Source organism: Carettochelys insculpta, chromosome 9 (assembly GCF_033958435.1).
Source record: "Carettochelys insculpta isolate YL-2023 chromosome 9, ASM3395843v1, whole genome shotgun sequence".
Taxonomy (NCBI): Eukaryota; Metazoa; Chordata; order Testudines; family Carettochelyidae; genus Carettochelys; species Carettochelys insculpta.
Window position 1 is genome coordinate 43,931,188 of NC_134145.1, and position 20,967 is coordinate 43,952,154.

General features: G+C 41.4%; 1 protein-coding gene across 4 annotated transcripts in view; it reads right to left on the reverse strand.

The window, feature by feature from the left end:
• The window catches only part of HENMT1 (HEN methyltransferase 1), a 33,036-nt gene extending 14,049 nt beyond the window's left edge, over positions 1-18,987 (reverse strand). For 2 of the 4 annotated variants that reach the window (XM_075002981.1, XM_075002983.1), the window contains exons 1-7: positions 18,918-18,987; positions 17,594-17,723; positions 16,171-16,283; positions 13,478-13,612; positions 12,391-12,573; positions 7,296-7,473; positions 4,427-4,702 (exon numbers count right to left, since the gene is read on the reverse strand). In XM_075002981.1, coding sequence (XP_074859082.1) covers positions 4,427-4,702; positions 7,296-7,473; positions 12,391-12,573; positions 13,478-13,612; positions 16,171-16,283; positions 17,594-17,713 — 1,005 coding nt within the window. In that variant the 5' untranslated portion in view covers positions 17,714-17,723; positions 18,918-18,987. Of the gene's footprint in view, positions 1-1,924; positions 4,703-7,295; positions 7,474-12,390; positions 12,574-13,477; positions 13,613-16,170; positions 16,284-17,593; positions 17,724-18,917 lie in introns of those variants that run through there. The other 2 variants (XM_075002984.1, XM_075002980.1) reach the window with 2 other exon arrangements.
• Positions 18,988-20,967: the final 1,980 nt, after the last annotated feature.

Here is a 20,967-nt window from a genome sequence, read left to right on the forward strand (position 1 = left end):
AAATTCCCTGAGAAATTATACCTGAAGAGAAAATGTAGAACAGCAAGTCAGAAGGAGCAGAATGAGAGGACTCTAAGCTCAGAGTACCAAACAAGCATTGGGCAGCTTTTTCAGGAAACTTTTTCAGGAGTGCTTCCTGTATAGCATAGTTTAAGGAGCTGAACCCTAGTCTTTTACGGTATTAGATACTAATCTAGATTTAATTATATTAGTAAATTCAAAATTAGATGTAGCTTGGCAGGACGTTGCCAGGAAGACACAACCAAGGGTTTAGTTATCCCACAAATATCACTTGCTCAGTATGCTACAGTCTGCCAAAAGTATGCCCATCAAAATATCCCTATTAGTTGCTCGGACCACGTTTACCCCATGCTGCATTGCTCTGCTCCTGGCGGGAGGGCAGGGCACTGGACCTGATGACCTCTCAAGGACACTTTCACTTCTAATAGTCTGTGATTCTTGCCTCCATTTCACCTCTCAATGTTCTCTTTTCCCCACACACTGTCCTTCCTCCCACTCCTTTGCCTTATTTCATACCATACCTATAATAGTTCCCTTTCTCTTTTGGCCACAAAATTTCATCCTAATATTTTGGCCAATCTTCCCCACCCCTCTCCAATTCAGGCACCAAAGCAACTATGCAATCATCTTACAGGACTTCAGACAGCAAAGACTTGCACTTCCTTGGCATAATAGAAATAAAGCATGATTTTTCCATCCATTAACAGATTCAAATTACGTGTACATTAAGGTTTATTAGTTATAAATAGGAAGAGACCTATTTTATAAAAGTGTCATACTTCCTACTACAAATAGAGCAGTTGTTCTAATACAATTATTATTTAGCTCATATAAGGTTTTAAATAGCTGGACCTCAATGCATGTTACAAAAACGTTAAGGATAATAAGAATTCAGTATCAAGACTGACCATTTTAGACTGTCTAACACAGGGGTGGGGAATAATTTTTGATAGGGGGCACTCCATGAATTTGGAAGGTGGCCAAGGACTGCACTCTTCCCTGATATTAATGAAGGAGGTGCAGGGTCTGGGATGGAGGCTTGGTGCAGAAAAGAGCTCAGGGTAGGGAACCGGGGTGCAAGAGGTGGGGGAGTTTGAGTGATGGAGGGGGTTATGATCTGTGAGAGAGGACTGGAGGGTGCAATCATGGCCCAGGAGCTCCCGCTGGCTTTGAGCAGCGTGCAGGGCATGTGGCAGGCAGGGAACCTGTCCAAGGCTTTCACTGGGCTGCCAGATGGTAGGGGGCCAGATCTGGTGGTTTGCCCTCACTCCCACCATGTGAGCCCCAAACAATGATTGCTATGAGAAGTATGCCATCTCCTGGTCAATGACAGTATCACATGGAGACTGAAATTTTTATTCCATAATTTCTCCCCTTTGGCTTCCTCATTCACAGTGTTTGGATTGACCTTTCATATGGCCCAGAATTTAAATTGGCAAACATAGGTAAGTTGTCTAACTGAATGCCTCTGTTTAAAACACCTAAAATTAAACAAAATTATTGTTAACTTTCCTGTTTATCATTGTGGGAAATTCTGATGGAAGGCTTTATTCTACAAAAGAACTGCTCTACTTAAACTAGTACAAACTCCACAATGCAGACATGCTTGAAATAGTTTTGCCTTTGCTTATGTCAGTTGAACTCAAATCGGTAACTTGTCAACTTATCTAAGTTACTTTAAGGTTACTGTTGCATGTCAGCAAGAGCACTGTTGTCAATTTATTTAATCCACTCTCAATGAGTGGCATTCGCATTGTTGGAGGGAGACACTCTCTTGACAACACAGCATGGACTGCACTGGTGCTTAGGTCAGTGTAACTTATGTTGCCCAGGGAAGTGATTTATCACACCCCAGTATGACCTAAGTTTTACTAACATAGGTGGTATTGTAGACATAGTCGAAGTCATATCTCCATAACTGATTGATGTCAGAACTTGGGCACGTCACATGGCTTCACCATGATTCAGTATGAATGCTTCTACAAAGAAGATCCCCTACCAGGGATTTGTAGCTCTTAACATTTATGAGGTGATTTGGGATAGTCTCAGGAAAGGCAACACAGAAGCACATATTTATTCTTGGATTCTTTCTTCTCCCTTTGAGATGTTAACAGCCAGTACTAATTCCTAAAAGCCAAGGCTGATCACTTGTTCCTTCTATATTCCTGTTATGTGGAGTTTTTTGGAGTGTGTTACAAGTCCTTAGGATAAAGCCAGCTAACCCAATATTCACACAGACCAATTTCCATCAGTATTTACGGAACAAAATATTAGGTGTGTCGCCAAGCCAGGCCTGCATACAAGGCAGAGGGGGCACAGAGGGCAATTCCTCTGAGGCCTGGGGCTCCCAGTCACTGCTGCTCTGCAGCTACTGTGGCAGTGGTGGTAGCTGCAGCCCCAGGCCTTTGAAATTGTCATTGGGATACCTTCAAAAAAAAAAAAGGACTAGCTTAACTTCACATTAATTTAATATCTGGGCTCACTATTAGCCAAAGAACTGTTTATTTACAAACTCTGAATTTCACATGTTGAACAAAAGTTAACTGTACAGCCAAAATAATACAAATAAAAATGACCAAGGAGAAAGTAGTTATAAATTGTCTTGTTTACAACTTAGCATATAGTAACTATAACAGTAATGGAAAAATTCCACACAAAACAAAACATTAAGGTATGTAAGTATTTGGTGTGAGACAGAATGCTTCAAAGCACTCGACTCCTTCAGAGAAGCTCATCCTGCTTATAGATTCTGACCTAACCCTATGTTCTAAGTTACTTTCTGCCTGGTCTTTCACTAGGAATGATTTGAGAGTTGAAGGGGAGCCAGAAGAGACAGGAACCTCCTCACTCCAGATTCTGAAGTCGAGCAAAGGCCATTCTTCATCACTTTCAAAAACACTAGGTAGCCATTACACAAAGTGCTTTACATTTCTATAAGTATCTCACAAAAATTACATCTGATCCTGCTGCATTTGGCCACCCAAATCTGCCAATGAAAGCAGCAGGAATGTCGCAGAAGTGAAGCCTGTTAATTAGTTAACTGTACATTACTCTAGAGAAACATTTCAGCATTAATCAGCATTTACGAATATTTAACATTCAGATATTAACAAAATAAAATCACATGCCTTGACCCAAGCACATCAAAAATATTACTTATCTCACATAAAGGAGAAAACGTTTGCTTTTTTCCCCCAGTGTGAGTGAACACACTATTCTTGCTCATACACAAAAATTTTAACTCTTAGGCTATGTCTAGACTGCAGTCTTCTGGCAACAGAAGTTGTGTCAACAGAGTGCATATCCAGACTGCAGACCTCTCAAAAATTTGAATATCTTTTGCCAACAGTTCCCTACAGTCTAGACATAGCCTTAGAGATTAATAGTCAGTCATTTGTTTACTACCTACTTTATAAGCTTATTACATCCTTGCCTAAATCAGGCTAGGCATGACGAAATATTCTGTCAGAAATATCAATTTCAACTGAAATTTGTTTGACTACTGAACAGCTAAAAGAGACCAGTTATTCCAAAGGCTCTTTTTAATAGAAAACAATAGGAACACCTTTTCGTTAACAGTATAGTGCTTTTACAATGAAATACTTGCCACTTTCCCAGAAGATTATCCTCACTGTCGTTCCCCTGCCATCACTAACTAACTAGCTGTATCATTTTTACCTTTCACACCTTTTCAACCGAAAAAAAAAAATTACAAGAAAAACGTAGGCAAGTTTCTAACATTCTGTTTTATGCCTGACATCCAATATACTTAGAAATGTTGCTTATGTTTTAGCATTGGAATCAATATGTGAAAACTATAGCTAGATAGGTGGTGAGGGAACAGTGATCTACTACATCACCACTCACACAAGTAGCCTTGGGGCTAATGAAGTCTCAGCTAGTGAAATTTGCATATATACACCCAAAATACCTGAAATAGCATAATTATAATATCTGAGAGATAAATAAAAAGGAAAAGAAAACATGGCATAGCTAAACAAACTATTGCCATTTGATGGAAGTTGAACACTTAACTTCTCCCTTTTGTGCCTTTGAAAACCTGCCCCATAATCCTTAAAAGAGTTGGGCTGCCTTTAATAAGAGCCATACAGCAAACATTCTAGATTCTGCTGGAAATACTTAAAACTAAGAAAATACTGTAAGTTACTGCTGTTACTGTCGACACTATACAGAAAGAACATCAGCATCAATTACTAAAAAAGGTTTTTGTTTCCATAGTTTGAAGGATTTTTTTTTAATAATCTTGCTCTTCATTTTCATATGTGCTAATGACTATCACAGCAGAACCATCACTGCTCAGGGCTACTTTGCCAGCAATAAGCTTGCTTAACTTCTCAAAGGTGCCACAAAGTTGATTCACTTTGGGAATAGAAAAGATTTTTACCAGAGGTATACAAACCGTGTTTCCATCGATGAATGGCTCCATGCTTCTATCAGCAGCAAGTTTTTCAGTTTCTGCTAGAGAGAGGTTCTTTGAACACCTCATAAATGGCTGGAATTGGACTTTCATCTCAGTGTTATCATTATGCTCCATATGCTCGGACTTGAAATCACCTAGTAGTCTTCTTTTAATTATTTCTGCTTCAAAAATAACTGCATTGACCACTGCATTTTGCAGGTATTTTTCATCTTTAAGACTTGGATACACTGCCTTGAAAACCTTTAAAATGTACATAAAACCCAAAATATTTATTATGACAGTCACAGAAACAACTGAAGTCTCCGAAACAAAGCACACAGAGGTCACCTCCAAAAACAAAGGTATGTCCAAAGCCACTAAATACTTTGAAGTAAGTGGCTGGAAGGGAGGTATTGCTGAGTATCATTAAGGGTATGCATGAGAGAGACAAGCAAAAAGGTAAACAATAAAAGACATGGGCCTTATCTACACTACACAAAAATACGCTTTTGTTCACAAAACAGCAGAGGTGTACATAGTGAAATACTCTTCCCACCAGTGTAACTCCCCTACTATGACGACATAGCAAAACCACTTTAATGAAAGGCATAGAGCTTATGTTGGTATAGTTAAGGTGAGGCAGTGTCTGCGTATCCACTGCATTCCTTGCATTAGCTGTTATTCTTATCAATTTCATGGCTTTGCTGGAGCTGTGAAATTGACAAGAATAACTGACAGATGGAAGATAGACTGGACATCAACCATTGCAAGCACTTAATGCAGTGGCTGTAAGCTGGCCTAACATAGGCTGACTTGGTTTGTTTTTTTTTTTTTTTGTATAGACGTAGCCTTAAAAGGGTCAGAAGACACACACAGCCTGGATAAGCTAGGTAAGAGAGGCTTGAAGCCATTAGCAAAAGAATTATCTCCCAGAGTGTTTTTTATTCCTCCTTTGTTCGGTGAAATAGGACTTTGTACATTCCTCATAAATAAAATTATATCAAAAGGTACCCAACTCTTTCATCTATCTATCTTCCCAACTGGCATACTCTACAAGACCCCAACATTTTACCCAGCCATGCATGTCAAAAAAGATAACATTACTTTAGTTAGGGTGAATTTACAAGAACACAAGATTCCCATAGGTTCAAAATTTGACACACACACTTCCATACATACATATTTGACACACATTTCCTCCATACATATTTGCTATTCCTCAGCGTTCTTCAAACTATGTATTCTCTTAAAAATTCTTATATCTGTAATTGTCAATGCCAAGAACCAAAATCCTTAGCAATCAGAACAATAATAAACTAGTGAACACACTGGAAAGCATGTGTTCATAATGAAAGGTTTTAGTCCTAAGAATTACATATTGTAAGTTAAAATACCCATTTTTGTACACAGTGCTTTTCCACTAACCAAAAAAAAAAAAAAACCGATCTGCTCCATATCACAAAAAATAATGCTAGACCAATGGTGACCAACAGGAATTCAAAGATCACCACACTTGTGGTTGTCGTCTTTCCATATTCGCCACAGACTCCACTCCATCCAGCTCTAATTGAATGTCCTCCCCAAGAGACAGGCACTCCCAGCCCCTCCACTAAATAAATGCCCACCCCCTCTAAATAAATGCACTCCTCCTCCCTGAGAGCCAGGCTCCCCCATTCTAGTTTAGCGCCAGTAAGTCACCAGAACCGCAACTGGATCCACTGCTAGGGCCACCACCAAAGTCACTTCCAGGGCTGCCGTTGTTGCTGCCATGCACTTCTCCCACTAAGTGGTGGGGCGCATGCACAGAGCAGGTGGATAGCACTCCCTGCATGCAGCTCTCAGGAGGAGCCAAATTTAAAGGTTCCAACAGCCGCATGCGGCTCCAGAACCTTATTCGCCACGCCGTGTCCTAATCGCCACACATGGTGAGTAACAAACGTATGGGACACTGCGGTGCTAGACCATTAATTTAAACAACAGACACTAGAGTCACCGTAGACAAGATATTTCTATGTTGCCTTTCTCTCTTTCCCCAACTTCAGAAGTTTATATTTAGATCACTGTTAAATATTAAGATTAAATTTTTGCTTACAAAGCTGTTTAAAATATTAATTTGCCCAGAAAGAATTTTTCTTAAAAATGTGGTTCTACTCTGAAAATTGTGAGGACAAAATTCACTTTTACATATCCTAATGTCAGCCACAATGTTTGGTATTTTTGGAAACACAATAACAAGCTTATTCTCTTCTCAGTGCCTTTGAGCATGAGCTAGTTTACACTGAGAACTTACATCAGCATAAGTATATGTCTCCTGGCTGCGAACCACTCCTGTCAGCGCACACAGTATTTATACCAGTGGTGGGCGACCCCCAGTCCATGGGCCATCAGTGCAAGCAGCTGGCAGGCTATGAGACAGTTTGTTATGTTGAGCATCAGCAAGTAGAACCCTATGCAGCTTCCAGTGACTGTGGTTCACCATTCCAGCCAATGGGAACTACAGGAAGCGGTAAGCCACCAGGATATGCCAGACACCTCTTCCTGCAGCTCCCATTAGCTAGGAATGGCCAACTACAGCCACTGTCTTGCAGCCTGCCAACCACTTACCCTGAGGACCATGTGCAGTCCACAGGATACAGAATGCCCACCAATGATCTATACTGGGGCACTATACTGGTGCCACTGTAGCATTTTTAGTGCAGACATACCCTATACTATTAAAGCATGTGGCAAAAGCAGGAAGGCTATATACATAAACCTTATGATTCGGTTTCACAAAATTGTCCCTGTGTTATTTATTGATCCCTATATGAAGTAAACTAAATGGATACATGGGGGAAGAGCAAGAGATACTTACAGTTTTGTAAGCATGTTGTGTGTGTGTCTCAGAATTAACAGTTTCAGTATTCTTCAGATGTTTTCTCATAAACACACCTATTTGGGTACAAAACCCAACATCCTCAGTTCCAGGTGGTGGGGTCCCTAGACCAGTAAATTCCACTGTATAATCATAGCGAGTTGCTGCATCTATTGCCCTAAGAAAATAATTTAATCTTATGATGCAGAATGGTCACGTTTTTATACAATGAAGAAATATGAATCTCAGAGCAAAAAATAAGACCCTAATTCTGCTAACTCTTATGCACTTGCTTCACTTCAAAAATATTTATTTCAGTGGGATTACTTGGGTACATGAAATTAAGCACAAATTAAGCATTTGCAGGATCAGAGCCTTACTCTTTAATACTACGAAAACAAGATTAAATTGCTGCTATCTCTACACTTTTAAATAAACTAACATGTCTTTAATATTTTGCAAACACCAGGTAGAAAACATATCATTATTATACCTATATAGTCGTTCTTGCTTTCAACAAATCAGGAAGAATTAATAAAAACAGAATAACTTAAGAAAAACAACATTTTGTTTTGTCAAGCTTTCAGAATTTAATCACACCATTATCTTTTGAAAAAGAATGCATTTTAAAAGACAATACTGTCTAAATGATAAAAATATATCCTTGAAATAACTCTACTGGTAGTTATAATTTATAAAGCTGAAATGGCTGACAAACTAAAATTTGGATGGTACCAGAAGCTGAATCCCAGTGATTACTGAGCCTGTTGATATTCTAAACAAAAGAATATTTAGTCATGCCTTGCAGCTGTTTCCCTTCCATCACACTGACTCAGCATTCTAGGTTTCAGAGTGATGGTGGTGGTGAGCGTGTGTACTGATAGTGTTGTTGTGTGGATGGCTGTGTTGTATTACAAGATTTGTGTTCATCTGTGTAGGTGTTAAATGAAGGTTGTGTGCTGAGGGAAGGGACTGTGTATGCTTATTGTGTTGTTGTGCATATGATTGCAGAGATTTCCATCTGGGGGAATTGTGTTGGGACATTTATTTTGATTTGTAGTTGGGTGAATGAGGGGTGTATGCTGCAATAAAGAGATGGTGTGTATAAGATTGTGTGTGCTGGTTGTATTGTTATATGGGTGGTTTTGAAAACAATGGCAGTTGGGGGCACATCTATGAAGCCTCCCTTATACAATCAATTAATTGCTACATGCAAATTAGCTGTATAGTGAAAGTGGTGACTGGTTTAGTTACTTGTGCTATCACAGCAGTCTTTTAGGGAAGAACCTGTCAAACAGATGTAATTCATAATGTCAAAATGGCTAAGAACATAAAGTGAACAATAACAGACTGTGAAACCTATTTGGTGATATTCTGAATAGCTAGCAGCTGTTTAAATCACATCTACCACCAACTCTGCAGACATAACAAGGCTTCAGAGTGACACTCGGTGACAGTCTTGGAATCCTATTATTTAGATTAGGAGAATGGGGCATTTCAGTTCAGTAATTGTGTGAATGGAAATTATATTAAGGTGAAAACGGATCTAAGAGGGCAACTTCTCTGTCTTTGCACTATTCCAAGGATACCGTGGCCACAGTTAAGATAAAGCTAACAGACCAAGGAAGCAGCTCGCTGGGGACAAAACATCCACCCTTAGCATGGTCTACTACAAAAGATCTTATGGTCTTCTTTTGGACCCCAGTACAAGATTCACACAATTCATAACATTAAATATTTTCCTATATTTATTACACAAAAATGACAGACAGATAATGTGGCATAAGAACTTCTCCATGACAACTTGCAAAGAAGTTACAGAAATATCCTGATTCTAATATGTGCATTCTGATTTACTAAAGAATGTCATCTGAGATCTTAAATGAAAGCCAGTCTCATAGTCCTTAATATCTGTACACACATATCAAAAGAATATATAAGAAGTTATAAGTGTACACTGAAAATATGTTCTTAGCATCTCCATTACAACAGAGGTGAACTGTTTTCCTGACAAAGATGTTCATTTCTCTCTGTCTCTCTCTCTCTTCTGGCATGTAAATTAAACACAGTAAGGTAACACAGTGCAGTTAATTTACATACAAAATCAACAGAATGATATGAAGTGGAACATAAAGAGCGCACTCCAGGAGAAGAGAATCTTATCTTGAGACAAACTTCAAATATTTGAACAAAGACAACACTGCACCCACTTGCACATTGGAAGTAACTAAATGCATCTCACATGGGCAATGCATCTAGGTCCATTAAAATAGGATCTTAACTATCCTTCCCTGAAATGCTTCAGAAGACATTTGGGGTAACAGATTAACCTATTCAGTTTAGTCTCTAGAAAGCATGTTATTTCATTATATATGTAACATCTTGCTTTCAATATCCTAGCTCTCAAATCTCGTGCCATAAACTTGTCCTTGATTTCACTATAAATGTGTACAGAAGTGCTATGATAAGCAGTGAGATGCTAATTCTAAGTTTAATACTTTAAGCTGATGTGTACACCATTTCCTGGGGGACAGCAGATCTAATGTTTCTGTAAATGTTCGGTGGATACAGGATTCACATGTTTTAAACGTGTTCTGGGACTGAGTCATACCCAACATTCCCTCTAATCTTTTCCATTCATGCGCAAATTTTTTCCATTCACATGCAGAATAAAATGTTTTATGTGCACCAATGCATCTACAAATATGCAGCACTAGTAGGAACAAAAACCCTAGCTGCGAGTGCTCTGCTAATGAGCTGAGTGGATAGAACTCTCTCCTGAGCAGCCACACAAGAGCACCATTTACAGGAAACACTGGTTACACTTATTATTAATCTGGGAGGCAAAATAAGGCTGGCATACCCTTGCTGAGAGTTTGCATGACTAACAAGTTGGTGGTGTCAAGCAGATGATATCCAGTTAAACACAAGCAAGCTTCCTTCTCAGTGGAGGGAAGGTGGCTCTCAGTTGTGGGCTGCCTGAAAAGGGGAGCTTACTTACCTGTAAATGAATGTTCTTCAAGATGTGTGATCTTTAAAGCTAAAGCTACACTATGCTTTCTATTTCAGGATACATTTTATCCCGAAATAGAAACTGCACAGCAAAATACCACACTTGAAATAGCAGGACTATTTTGAGCATGGTATTTCATTCCTAGGTTACCAGGAAGTTAAAAATAAGCACTTATCTTGAACTCCAGGGCACTGTAGCCTACATCAGGGTTCGAAATAAGATGACTCGAAATAATTTACACAGTTTGAGCAACTGGAAATTCCACATACACACACACCTTTCTTCCTGCTCCTATTGCTCCTCAGCCACGGGGCAGGGGATGCTGTACACTGCAGGCTCCTCCCCCATCCATCTGGACACGCACACCCCGCATACCTCTCCCACCAAGTCACCCTTCCTTGCACCCAAACCCACATCCTACCAAGCCACACTGGCTGCATCTGGACCCCTATTCCTGCACCCAGACCGATTCCTGCTCAGATCCCTCAGACCCCCATCTCGATGAGTCCCACTCCCCTGTACCTGGACTCCACCACTGAGCCCCAATCACCTGCACCAGGACTCCCACCTAACCACACACCACTCTTTCAGCAGCCAGAATCCTGTCCTAAGCCCTCCCATACCCAGACCCCTTACTAAGACTCAACCACCTTCACCTGGACTCCCTGAAGAGTCCCATTCCTCCTGTACCTGGAAATCCCTGACAAAACTGTATTCATCCATATCCCTCCTCACTGTGGACCCTCTCACCAAACCACTAATATCTAACTGCTCCACAGAGAACCCTGTCACGCCATACCTGGATCACCCAACATTAAGGCCCTCCATACTTGGATCCTGCTGGGCTGAACCTGCTTACCCTCCACCTGGATCAGGGCAGGACATGCATGTGAGACTGTTCCTCTCACTAGCTACTCTGGTGAACCTTGCTTGGAATAGACCTGGCTCTTGTGCTGCATCAGAGTCAAGTGCAGCTTCACTGCAGAATCCATGTCTGAAGGAGGGGATGGGAGATGCTGCAGGGTGATCTCCCATCTCCTTGGAGCCAGTGGCTTGTGTTCCCTGCTGCCATGCTGGAGCCTTCACATTAACTTATTGACAAAATATGTAGAATTAACAATATTGTGCACAGAATTGTAAATTTTTTGGCACATAAGTCCCTCACAAATAGTCTTTAGTCTCCTGGTAGGGTCACAGGTAGACATGACGTGAAACATTCTAGAAACAAGAGGAAATATTTACAGATGAAATCAGTGAAATATATTTTGATTGATTAGAGTTAATAGGATGAGGCTGGCATCATTTTTGGATGTAGTTTATCTGAGTGTCACTGAATGCTAGTAGTATGGCCATGGAATTAGTGTGGCAGCTAAAAGCAATCCCCCAAATAATCCAAACCTGGTATCGTTTTCCCAGATCTTGGGCTAGTTGGTAAGATCATATGTTATGCATCTGTGTCTCTTCAGTAGTGAAGCTACAAGCGACAGTTGGCAACAAAGGCAGAAAGTATATTTTCTATATTTGGTATTCTTTTCTCTGCTATTTGTATATGTTTGTCTTATTTTTGTCTCCAAAGGAACGGGACTGGACTTTGAACAACTTCAGATCAGCACAACTCAATTTTTCCTTTTTTCCCCATATTTAATACTAACACTGTCAAAACAGGGTATTTTACCAACAAAAATTCTACAGCTAAAGGGAAAATGGGATATTACTAAAATGGAAGTCTTACTTAAATCTTCACATTTCAATTGTTTTAGCTGTTTCCCTTCTTTTTCTGTGTCTGTGTACACACACACACACACACACACTTTTCAAAACAGCAACAGCCTCCAAAACTATTTTGAAAGGTAAATCTCTACAATTGCTTTTTACAGTTTTAAGGACAAATTCTATACTGTATAGTACCATGGTATCCTACTAGTTCTGAAGCCAGTTCAGTAGTCACTATAGCAAACTAGCCACATTATTCTGAAAATACATTTTTGTTCAAGCCAACTCTCCATACTCAACCAACCAAATAGCTACATGTGGCTAGTAGCTAGCATGTTAGATGTCAAGGGTTGTAACTTTGAAACTCACCACCTTTGAAACTGTGCTCGATCCCATTCAAATTTATGGTCTGAATGTCTGAACAGTGTCACTCCTGGGAGCAAAGGATTAAATTCTGAGTTTGGAGTGCTGATTACAACCATGGCTGGAGCCATAAAATCAAATACTACCTCTGGAAACTTTTCCAATTCTGTTGCTTCCAGGTGCTCTATTCTGAAAAAGAATAGGATTACATAGTCCTTCAAATCTTACAGTCTTTTGACGGTCTCTACAATCAATTCAATGAAAACTATGTATATACTAATATTTTAGTCATGTGGTTACAATTACACCAGTGCTGCAACCTGAATAAATAAAAATTTTTGAAGGGGGTTCTTTATTATTTTTCATAATCTCCCCTTCTTTCACACTTGCATTTACACCCACAGTCCAAAATTCCAAATATGATTAATTTCATACATTGAAAAAACCACCACATCCTGCTACTCTTCCATTTATTAAAGTGTTAAATGTATAGGATTGAATACAGGTGCTCAATTAAAGGCTTTCATCTCTATTTTCCATCTTTCTGACATCAGTGAGTCTTGCCAGACTACAAATTACAATGCAAAGGAAGAAGAGAGTGAAACATGGAATCCTGCTCTATTTATATTTATATTCACTTAGCCTACGTCTACACTATAGGGTTTTGTTGACAAAACTCACAGAGTGGCCACACACAAAATGTGTTTTGTCAACAGTATGTCGACAAAACCTGGCATTTTTGTCAACAGCCTTCTGCCTCTCTGCCATGAGGCAAAATACTTTTCTTGACAGAATCTGGTGTGTGGATGCTGTGGGGAGGCCTCCGTAACAGACAGGGATTCCAGGTCACCAGGCAGCCCTGTCTGCTGTACTTCCAGTCAGTTGTTCGTTTAGAGAGGACCGGGCAGTTCGACCACACTGTTGACAAAGTGGATCGCTTTTACGATCTGCTTTTGTGATGGCCACACTACGTCAACAGAAGTTTTGTCAGAAGATCTCTTCCGACAGAGCTTTCTGTCGGTAGAGCACTGTAGTGTAGACATAGACAACGTGTTTGATAAGAAAAATTGAAGTAAGTACGATTAATACTCACAATTCAATGCATGTTACCAAGTCAAAACCAAGCATGCAAGGGTCTTTATGTGCAACTGAGCCATGATGCAGGGTCACAGTTAGAGATCTTTCGCTTGGTTGCAAATAATCACCAGGAAGGGGAGACAGCTTATGCCTAGGAAAACATTCAAAATTAAAGTGTTCTTGGGCTAAACACTCAACATCCTTAAAAAGTCTATTAGGTTGTCTGTGAGCAAATGTACCCATATGTTATATAGCTGTGCTAAAAGGAAAATGCCATCTTGAAAGAAACTGGGATAAATATAGTTAGCAGTAGTCTTGACTAGCCCCAAGAAGTACCAGACATTTAGGTTAGCATTAGATTAGGTAGGATAAATGGACAGTAAGATGGACAGAAAGCTGGCTAGAAGGTCGAGCCCAGCAGGTAGTGATCAACGGTTCGATGTCAGGATGGCGGCAGGCTTCTAGTGGAGTACCCAAGGTTCAGTTCTGGGTCCTGTTCTGTTCAACATATTTATCAATGACCTGGATGAGGGGTTGGATTGCACCCTCAGCAAGTTTGCAGACGACACTAAGCTAGGGGGAGAGGTAGATATGCTGGAGGGGGTAGGGATAGTGTCCAGCGTGAGTTAGACAACTTTGAAGACTGGGCTGCAAGAAATCTGATGAGGTTCACCAAAGACAAGTGCAGAGTCCTGCACTTGGGCCAGAAGAATCCCAAGCATTGTTACAGGCTGGGGTCTGACTGCCTCGGTAGTAGTTATGCAGAAAAGGACCTGGGAGTTGTAGTGGACGAGAAGCTGGACATGAGTCAACAGTGTGCCACTGTGCCAAGAAGGCTAATGGCATATTAGGTTGCATCAAGAGGAGCGTAGCCAGTAGATCCAGAGAAATGATTATTCCTCTTTATTCAGCTTTGGTGAGGCCACATCTGGAGTACTGTGTCCAGTTCTGGGCCCCCAATTATAGGAAGGATGTGAACACACTGGAGAGGGTCCAGCGGAGGGTGAACAAAATAATTAGGGGGCTGGAGCATATGACCTATGAAGAAAGGTTGAGGGAATTGGGTCTGTTTAGTCTGCAGAAGAAAAGACTGAGGGGGGACTTGATAACAGCCTTCAACTTACTGAAGGCAGATTGCAAAGAGGCTGGAGAGAGGCTGTTCACAGTGGTCACGGATGGCAGAACACGGAACAATGGTCTCAAGTTGCGGCTGGGAAGGTCCAAGTTGAACACTAAGAAAAACTTTTTCACTAGGAGAGTGGTGAAGCATTAGAATGGTCTACCCAGGGAAGCAGTGGAGTCTCCATCCCTGGAGGTGGTTAAGTCTCGCCTTGACAAAGCCCTGGCTGGGCTGATCTGATGGGTTTGGTCCTGCCAAGGGCAGGGGGGCTGGACTTGATGGCTTTTTTAGGTCTCTTCCAACTCTATTGTTCTATGATTCTAAGTAACAATCACCAAGAAAACTTTTGTGTGGCCCAATCTATATCTCGCAGCAAGTCAGTTGTACAGCTATAATTGGAACAACCGCATTTTCAACTTCTGTCCTCGGGGAACACAACCTTTTCAGCGACTGTTACTTAAATTTGGAACTCAGACCAATAAGAGCTCAACTAACCACAAATCTCAGTGCCTTCTCAGCAAAATACAAAACCCATTTCTCCGACCTCACCTTCCCACACTAAAAACAAAAACAACATAGTCCAATCCATATTGATTGGAAGGAAAAGAGAACAAACTATAACTTGTGCAAATGTCAAATCTGGAGTGAGCTCAGTTAACCACACTGAAGCCGTGTCTACACGTGCACGCTACTTCAAAGTAGCGGCACTAACTTTGAAATAGTGCCCGTCACGGCTACACGCACCGGGCGCTATTTCGAAGTTAACTTCGACGTTAGGCGGCAAGACGTCGAAGTCGCTAACCCCATGAGGGGATAGGAATAGCGCCCTACTTCGATGTTCAACGTCGAAGTAGGGACCGTGTAGTCGTTGCGTGTCCCGCAACTTCGAAATAGCGGGGTCCGCCATGGCGGCCATCAGCTGAGGGGTTGAGAGACGCTCTCTCTCCAGCCCCTGCGGGGCTCTATGGTCACCGTGGGCAGCAGCCCTTAGCCCAGGGCTTCTGGCTGCTGCTGCGGCAGCTAGGGATCCATGCTGCAGGCACAGGGTCTGCAACCAGTTGTCAGCTCTGTGTATCTTGTGTTGTTTAGTGCAACTGTGTCTGGGAGGGGCCCTTTAAGGGAGCGGCTTGCTGTTGAGTCCGCCCTGTGACCCTGTTTGCAGCTGTGCCTGGCACCCTTATTTCGATGTGTGCTACTTTGGCATGTAGACGTTCCCTCGCAGCGCCTATTTCGATGTGGTGCCGCGCAACGTCGAAGTTGAACATCGACGTTGCCAGCCCTGGAGGACGTGTAGACATTACTCATCGAAATAGCCTATTTTGATGTTGCTACATCGAAATAAGCTATTTCGATGTAGGCTTCACGTGTAGACGTAGCCTGATAGTGCCACATAAATATCTAAATAGATTTGATGCCAACAATGGCATACCAGTAGTTTTACAAAACCAGCTTACCAATTCCCAACACACTCAATTTTCACATACCAAACACTTCATAACTTTACATTCTCCCTTATTCCTACTGCCACGTATTATTAGCCTGACTCAAATGCTGCATTATTAAGACAAATAATGTAAAGACCATCTTACATTTTCTCCCTCATCACATTTTCCCTGATGTCTAGCCCAGCTAGCACTTCAATGCAGTTGCAGAATTTCAGCATCCAGAGTAGAGTACAGTCAGCACATCCCAAGTCTGCAACCTATAAAGTGGATTTGAAAACAATGGCATCTTAAAACACCATATTCTTAAGCAACACTGTAGTTACACAGTGTGCTTCTGGTTAGCAACACAGAATATGTCTACACTGCAGCTTGGCACTGTGCCTCCCAAATCAGGTAGACAAACACCTGCTAGCACTGCTCAAGTTAACACGCTGAACAGAGCAGTGTATGTGTTACAACATGGGACATACTGTGCTGAGACATCCATCAAACCTTTTTTTTTTTTGTTTTAAGTGTGCTACCTCAAGCAAAACTAGCACAAGACTTCTTTCTGCTTTAGGAGGCTTGTTTCCAGTTGTGGAGTAAACATATAGGCAGAGAGATTGGACTAACTGCTTCTGAGTTGTAAATTCAGCTGCTGCACCCCCACAGCAGTAAGCAGCAGAACTTTAGTTTCACCCTCACCCCTGCCACCTTAAGAACCAGCTGCTACCTTGAGTTATTTATGCACAGGAGTTGGGTTAAGGGCAAAACCTGGGTAAGTTAAGCTAATACTGCTGTGATGACAAACGCTTAGGGCAGTGTTTCTCAAAATGTGGTACACGTACCACAGATGGTACATGAAAGGATTTCAAGGGGTACCCGGCAGAAAATAACTTACTAAAAATCAGCAGATAAGCATTGGGAAGGCTCCAGGAGAGGGGGTACACCAATAACGCCAAAGTCATGAAAGGGGTACACAAATGTTTTAAGTATGGGAAACACTGCCTTAAGGGAAGGAGATGGGATGGAACTCTTCAAAAAGTCTTAAAATATTTTTGTCCTCAAAAGAAAACACTAAAATGTTCAGAAAACCACCTGCTCCCCAAAAACAGAAAGTGTATTTTATTCGCATTTTTAACTCACAAAGAAAGCTTGCATTTTAAGTGTTTTTTCCCCTCAGTTCACTAGTTACATGATCCTGGAAAAAAGCCAAATGAGGCAAAAAAACTCCATGAAGAGCTGATTCTTGGTATTGAAATACTTAGGAAACAATGAACAAAAAAACCCAGCCCTGTAGCACCTTAAAGACTAACATTATTTATTACGTGATGAGCTTTCGTGGGACAGACCCACTTCTTCAGATCTGGCAAGGAAGTGAGTCTGTCCCACAAAAGCTTTTCACCTAATAATATTATTCGTCTTTAAGGTGCTACAGGGCTGCTTTGTTTTGTGAAGATACAAACTAACACAGCTACCTTTCTGACACTATTCAGGAAACATTGGTATTTCCAGTGTCTAGATGTCTTGTACGAGTATTTACCCTATCTTTCTAAAATTTAAGGTCTAAAAAGACAAACATACCAACCTTCTTAGGTTTGTATTTAATCACTAAATCCTTAATGAACTGGTACCGTTGTTTGTATAGAGGAGGTATGAAATTAATTGTTCCTGTAAAAGTATCCTTTTGAAGATTCATACTCATCATGCTGTTCACACTAAAAATTAAAAATCAGTTAATTTTCTGAAATGTTTTCACAAATTGTTAGAATATTTTTCCCTGTGTACTTGATTTATCATTAAGCAAATATAGATGTAATCCTCTTTTCATATTAAATTAGTGATAAAAGTCGTACTAATATCAATAAGAAAATGAGACTTTTTTACAAATTTGACAATGAAAACACCCTTTCCACACTCCTAACAAAAATCAACTATATCCCAAAAGCTTGTCTTTGTTCAATCAAATGGGGGAGGGAGAGGAGCAGGGCACAATCTTCCATAACATGGCTGACTAATTTTTTAAACAATTTTAAAATAACCTAGCCTTTTCCTATGCAAATTATCATTTTTATGCCTTTTCTGTTTCATCTGCTTTGTTTTATATTGACTGTTCATGTTACTTTGGTGCTGTTTGCGTATTTGTTTAGCTCAATATATTTTCCATAAACTGGCAAACAGGAAACTCTTCAGAAAGGTTCAGTCAATCCTTAATTTTATTATTTATTATAAATTAGAGGCATAAAATCAGTGCATGCAGTGAAGGGTTACATTACATTGCTAATAAAGTGCAATTTCAACCTCTGCATTTTTGTCATTATTACATAAGTTACAGCTTCATAAAAATAAATGCTTGAAAATGAATATCCTTCTAAATCTAAAAATAAGGATTTAATAATGTTAAGGGCATATTAAATTATGAATGTAGTTCGCAAAAACAAGGTAACCTAGGCAGTGCAAAGTCTTTGAACATGTCTTTCTAGTTCAAGTCTCCCAGTTTGCTCCCGTGGTGAACAGCTCCCTGGCAGGTCTAATTACCAAGAATTCCTCTCAAAGCATGTTTGTGACAAGGCTGCCGACAATTGTGCCTTCAAAGCTTTCTGAGGCGCTCTCAGCATGGAAAGAAATAGGCTTTGGGAATCTCTCTGAACCAACACAAGAAATGAAGGGACACGCAGCAGCGCCTTGTGGGCCAGGCTCGAGCCAGCGGCCAGGCTTGGCAAACGCGGCTCTCTCCACGCAAAAGTCAAGACTGTTAGTATCACCCAGGGCTGAACTTCGCCCCAAAACCGCCGGCGCGTCACATGGCTCCCCTCAAGCCCCACGTGCCGGCGCGCCAGCCCTCAGCCCAGCCTGTCCTCCATACCCCACCCCCTTCTGCAGCCCAGGCACCCTCGGGCGCTTCCCCTCACCTCAGTCAGTCTGCCCCCGCCAGGCCCTCGGGCTCCGCTCGCGCCTCACCCGACCCTACCGTGGCCTTGCAGGCCCGCCCGCCGAGGGGAGGCGGAGACAGAGCGTGAAAGGAGCCGCCCACCCGACAGCGGTTGGGAAGTGGGCGAGAGCGCCTGCTCCTCAGTATCCCCGGAGCAGCCAGTTCCCCCTTCGCTGGCTACACGCTTCCGCTCCGCTGTAATCCCGCCTGAGCCTCTCACTCAGGCTTTGCATTGCCCCAGCACGGCTTCCCTCTCTTCTTGTGCCTGACGGCCCCCAAGCAAAGCTCTCCTCCCAGCACTTTCCGTCCCAGCCTTACCCTCCCTGTTACGTCCTTTACTCAGCAGGGATTCCCGCCCCCTCGCCCCATGGGGGGAAGAGGAAAATGAATTAGGCAGTTCCACTACACCTCAGGGAGGCTCAGCAATGCTGAGGAAGTAAATTGCAGTCTCTTTTCCCTCCACGCCTCTGTATCCTTAAAAGAGTCCAGATTTGTAGGCGCTAGTGCCATCCATTAGATTGATCTGGCAATGGAAGAATGAGTTATCAAGTCCAAGGCCAGGTCTATATCAGGGGAAAAACTGACACCCAACTCCAGCTACCTGAACTGCACAGCTGAAGTCAAAGTATCTTAAATCTGTGTCTTAAATATTGAGTCTGTTCTGGTATGGCCACGGTCTGAAGAAGTGGGTCTGTCCCACGAAAGCTCACCTCATATATTATTTTGTTAGTGTTTAAAGTGCTACTTGACTGCTTTCTTGTTTTTATCCTAAATCAATTTTTCCTGCCATTCCCACAGCGGGAGGTCCACTAACCTTATTCCTCACACCTGCGAGGATTACCAGGGTCAACGATGGAACCTCACTAGGAACTTTAAATTGAATCGCAGAAGACTGTTACCATGTTGATCTTCTGCTAAGTGTAGATATACCCTAAGTCGCCACTCTGGTGCTGATGAGCTTCTGGAAGGCTAGATCTATTATTCATCCCAAGTCAGAGTGACTAAGCTTCTCTCTATTGGGGCCAGGTCTTAGGTTTGTCTCCTTCATTTTACTTTAGAATTAATTGGAAAAGAGCAGGAATTTACTTATGTTAAAAATAACTGATCGGCTTGTAAGAACGTGAGAAAAGCCACAAGGAGTCAGAGCAAAGGTACATAAGCCCAATATGTTGTCTTCCGGCAGAGGCCAATGCCTGATGCCTCAAAGGGAGTGAACAGAACAGGTAATCATCAAAGTGATCCCTCTTTTGACATACATTTCCAGCCTCTGACAAACAGAGGCTAGGGACACCATTCCTACCTCTCCTGGCTGATATTCATTGACGGTCCTAAACTCCATTAAATTATCTAGTTCTTTTTTGAATCCTGTTAAAGTCTTGATCTTCACCACCTTCTATGGCAAGGAGTTCCACAGGCCTACTATGAACTGGATGAATAAAAAAAAATCCTTTTGTTAGTTTTAAACCTGTTACCTATTAATTTCATTTGGTGACCCCTAGTTCTTTTGTTATGGGAACAAGTAAATAATTTTTCCTTATTCACTTTTTGCACACCAGTCATGATTTTGTATACATCTATCATATCTCCCCTTAGTCTCTTTTTTCTAAGCTGAAAAGTCCCAGTCTTTTTAATCTCTTCGCATAGCATCTGTTCCAACCCCTTATAATTTTTTGCCCTTTTCTGAACCTTTTCCAATGACAATATATCTTTTTTTGAGATGAGGCAACCACAGGCAAAAATGTTGGATTGTTGAAAAGAACATAAGACCAAGTGACAGAAATGAACTTAGTTTGTTAGTCTTTAAAGTGCTACATGAATACCAGTCAGCTTCATTAGAGCAAGAGCATTAAACCACAGGCAATTTGTCTCTCTGCTGGAGGAATCTGAGTCAGAGCACAGGGATGTTCTGTGCCATACAAATGTTACGTGGCTTAGTTTGAGGAAAGTTCTGTAAAGAGTATGGGATCTGAAGGTTGAGATTGATTTGTTTTGAAAATTAAAGGAAAAGATGTGGATTTTCCTCAGCTGAA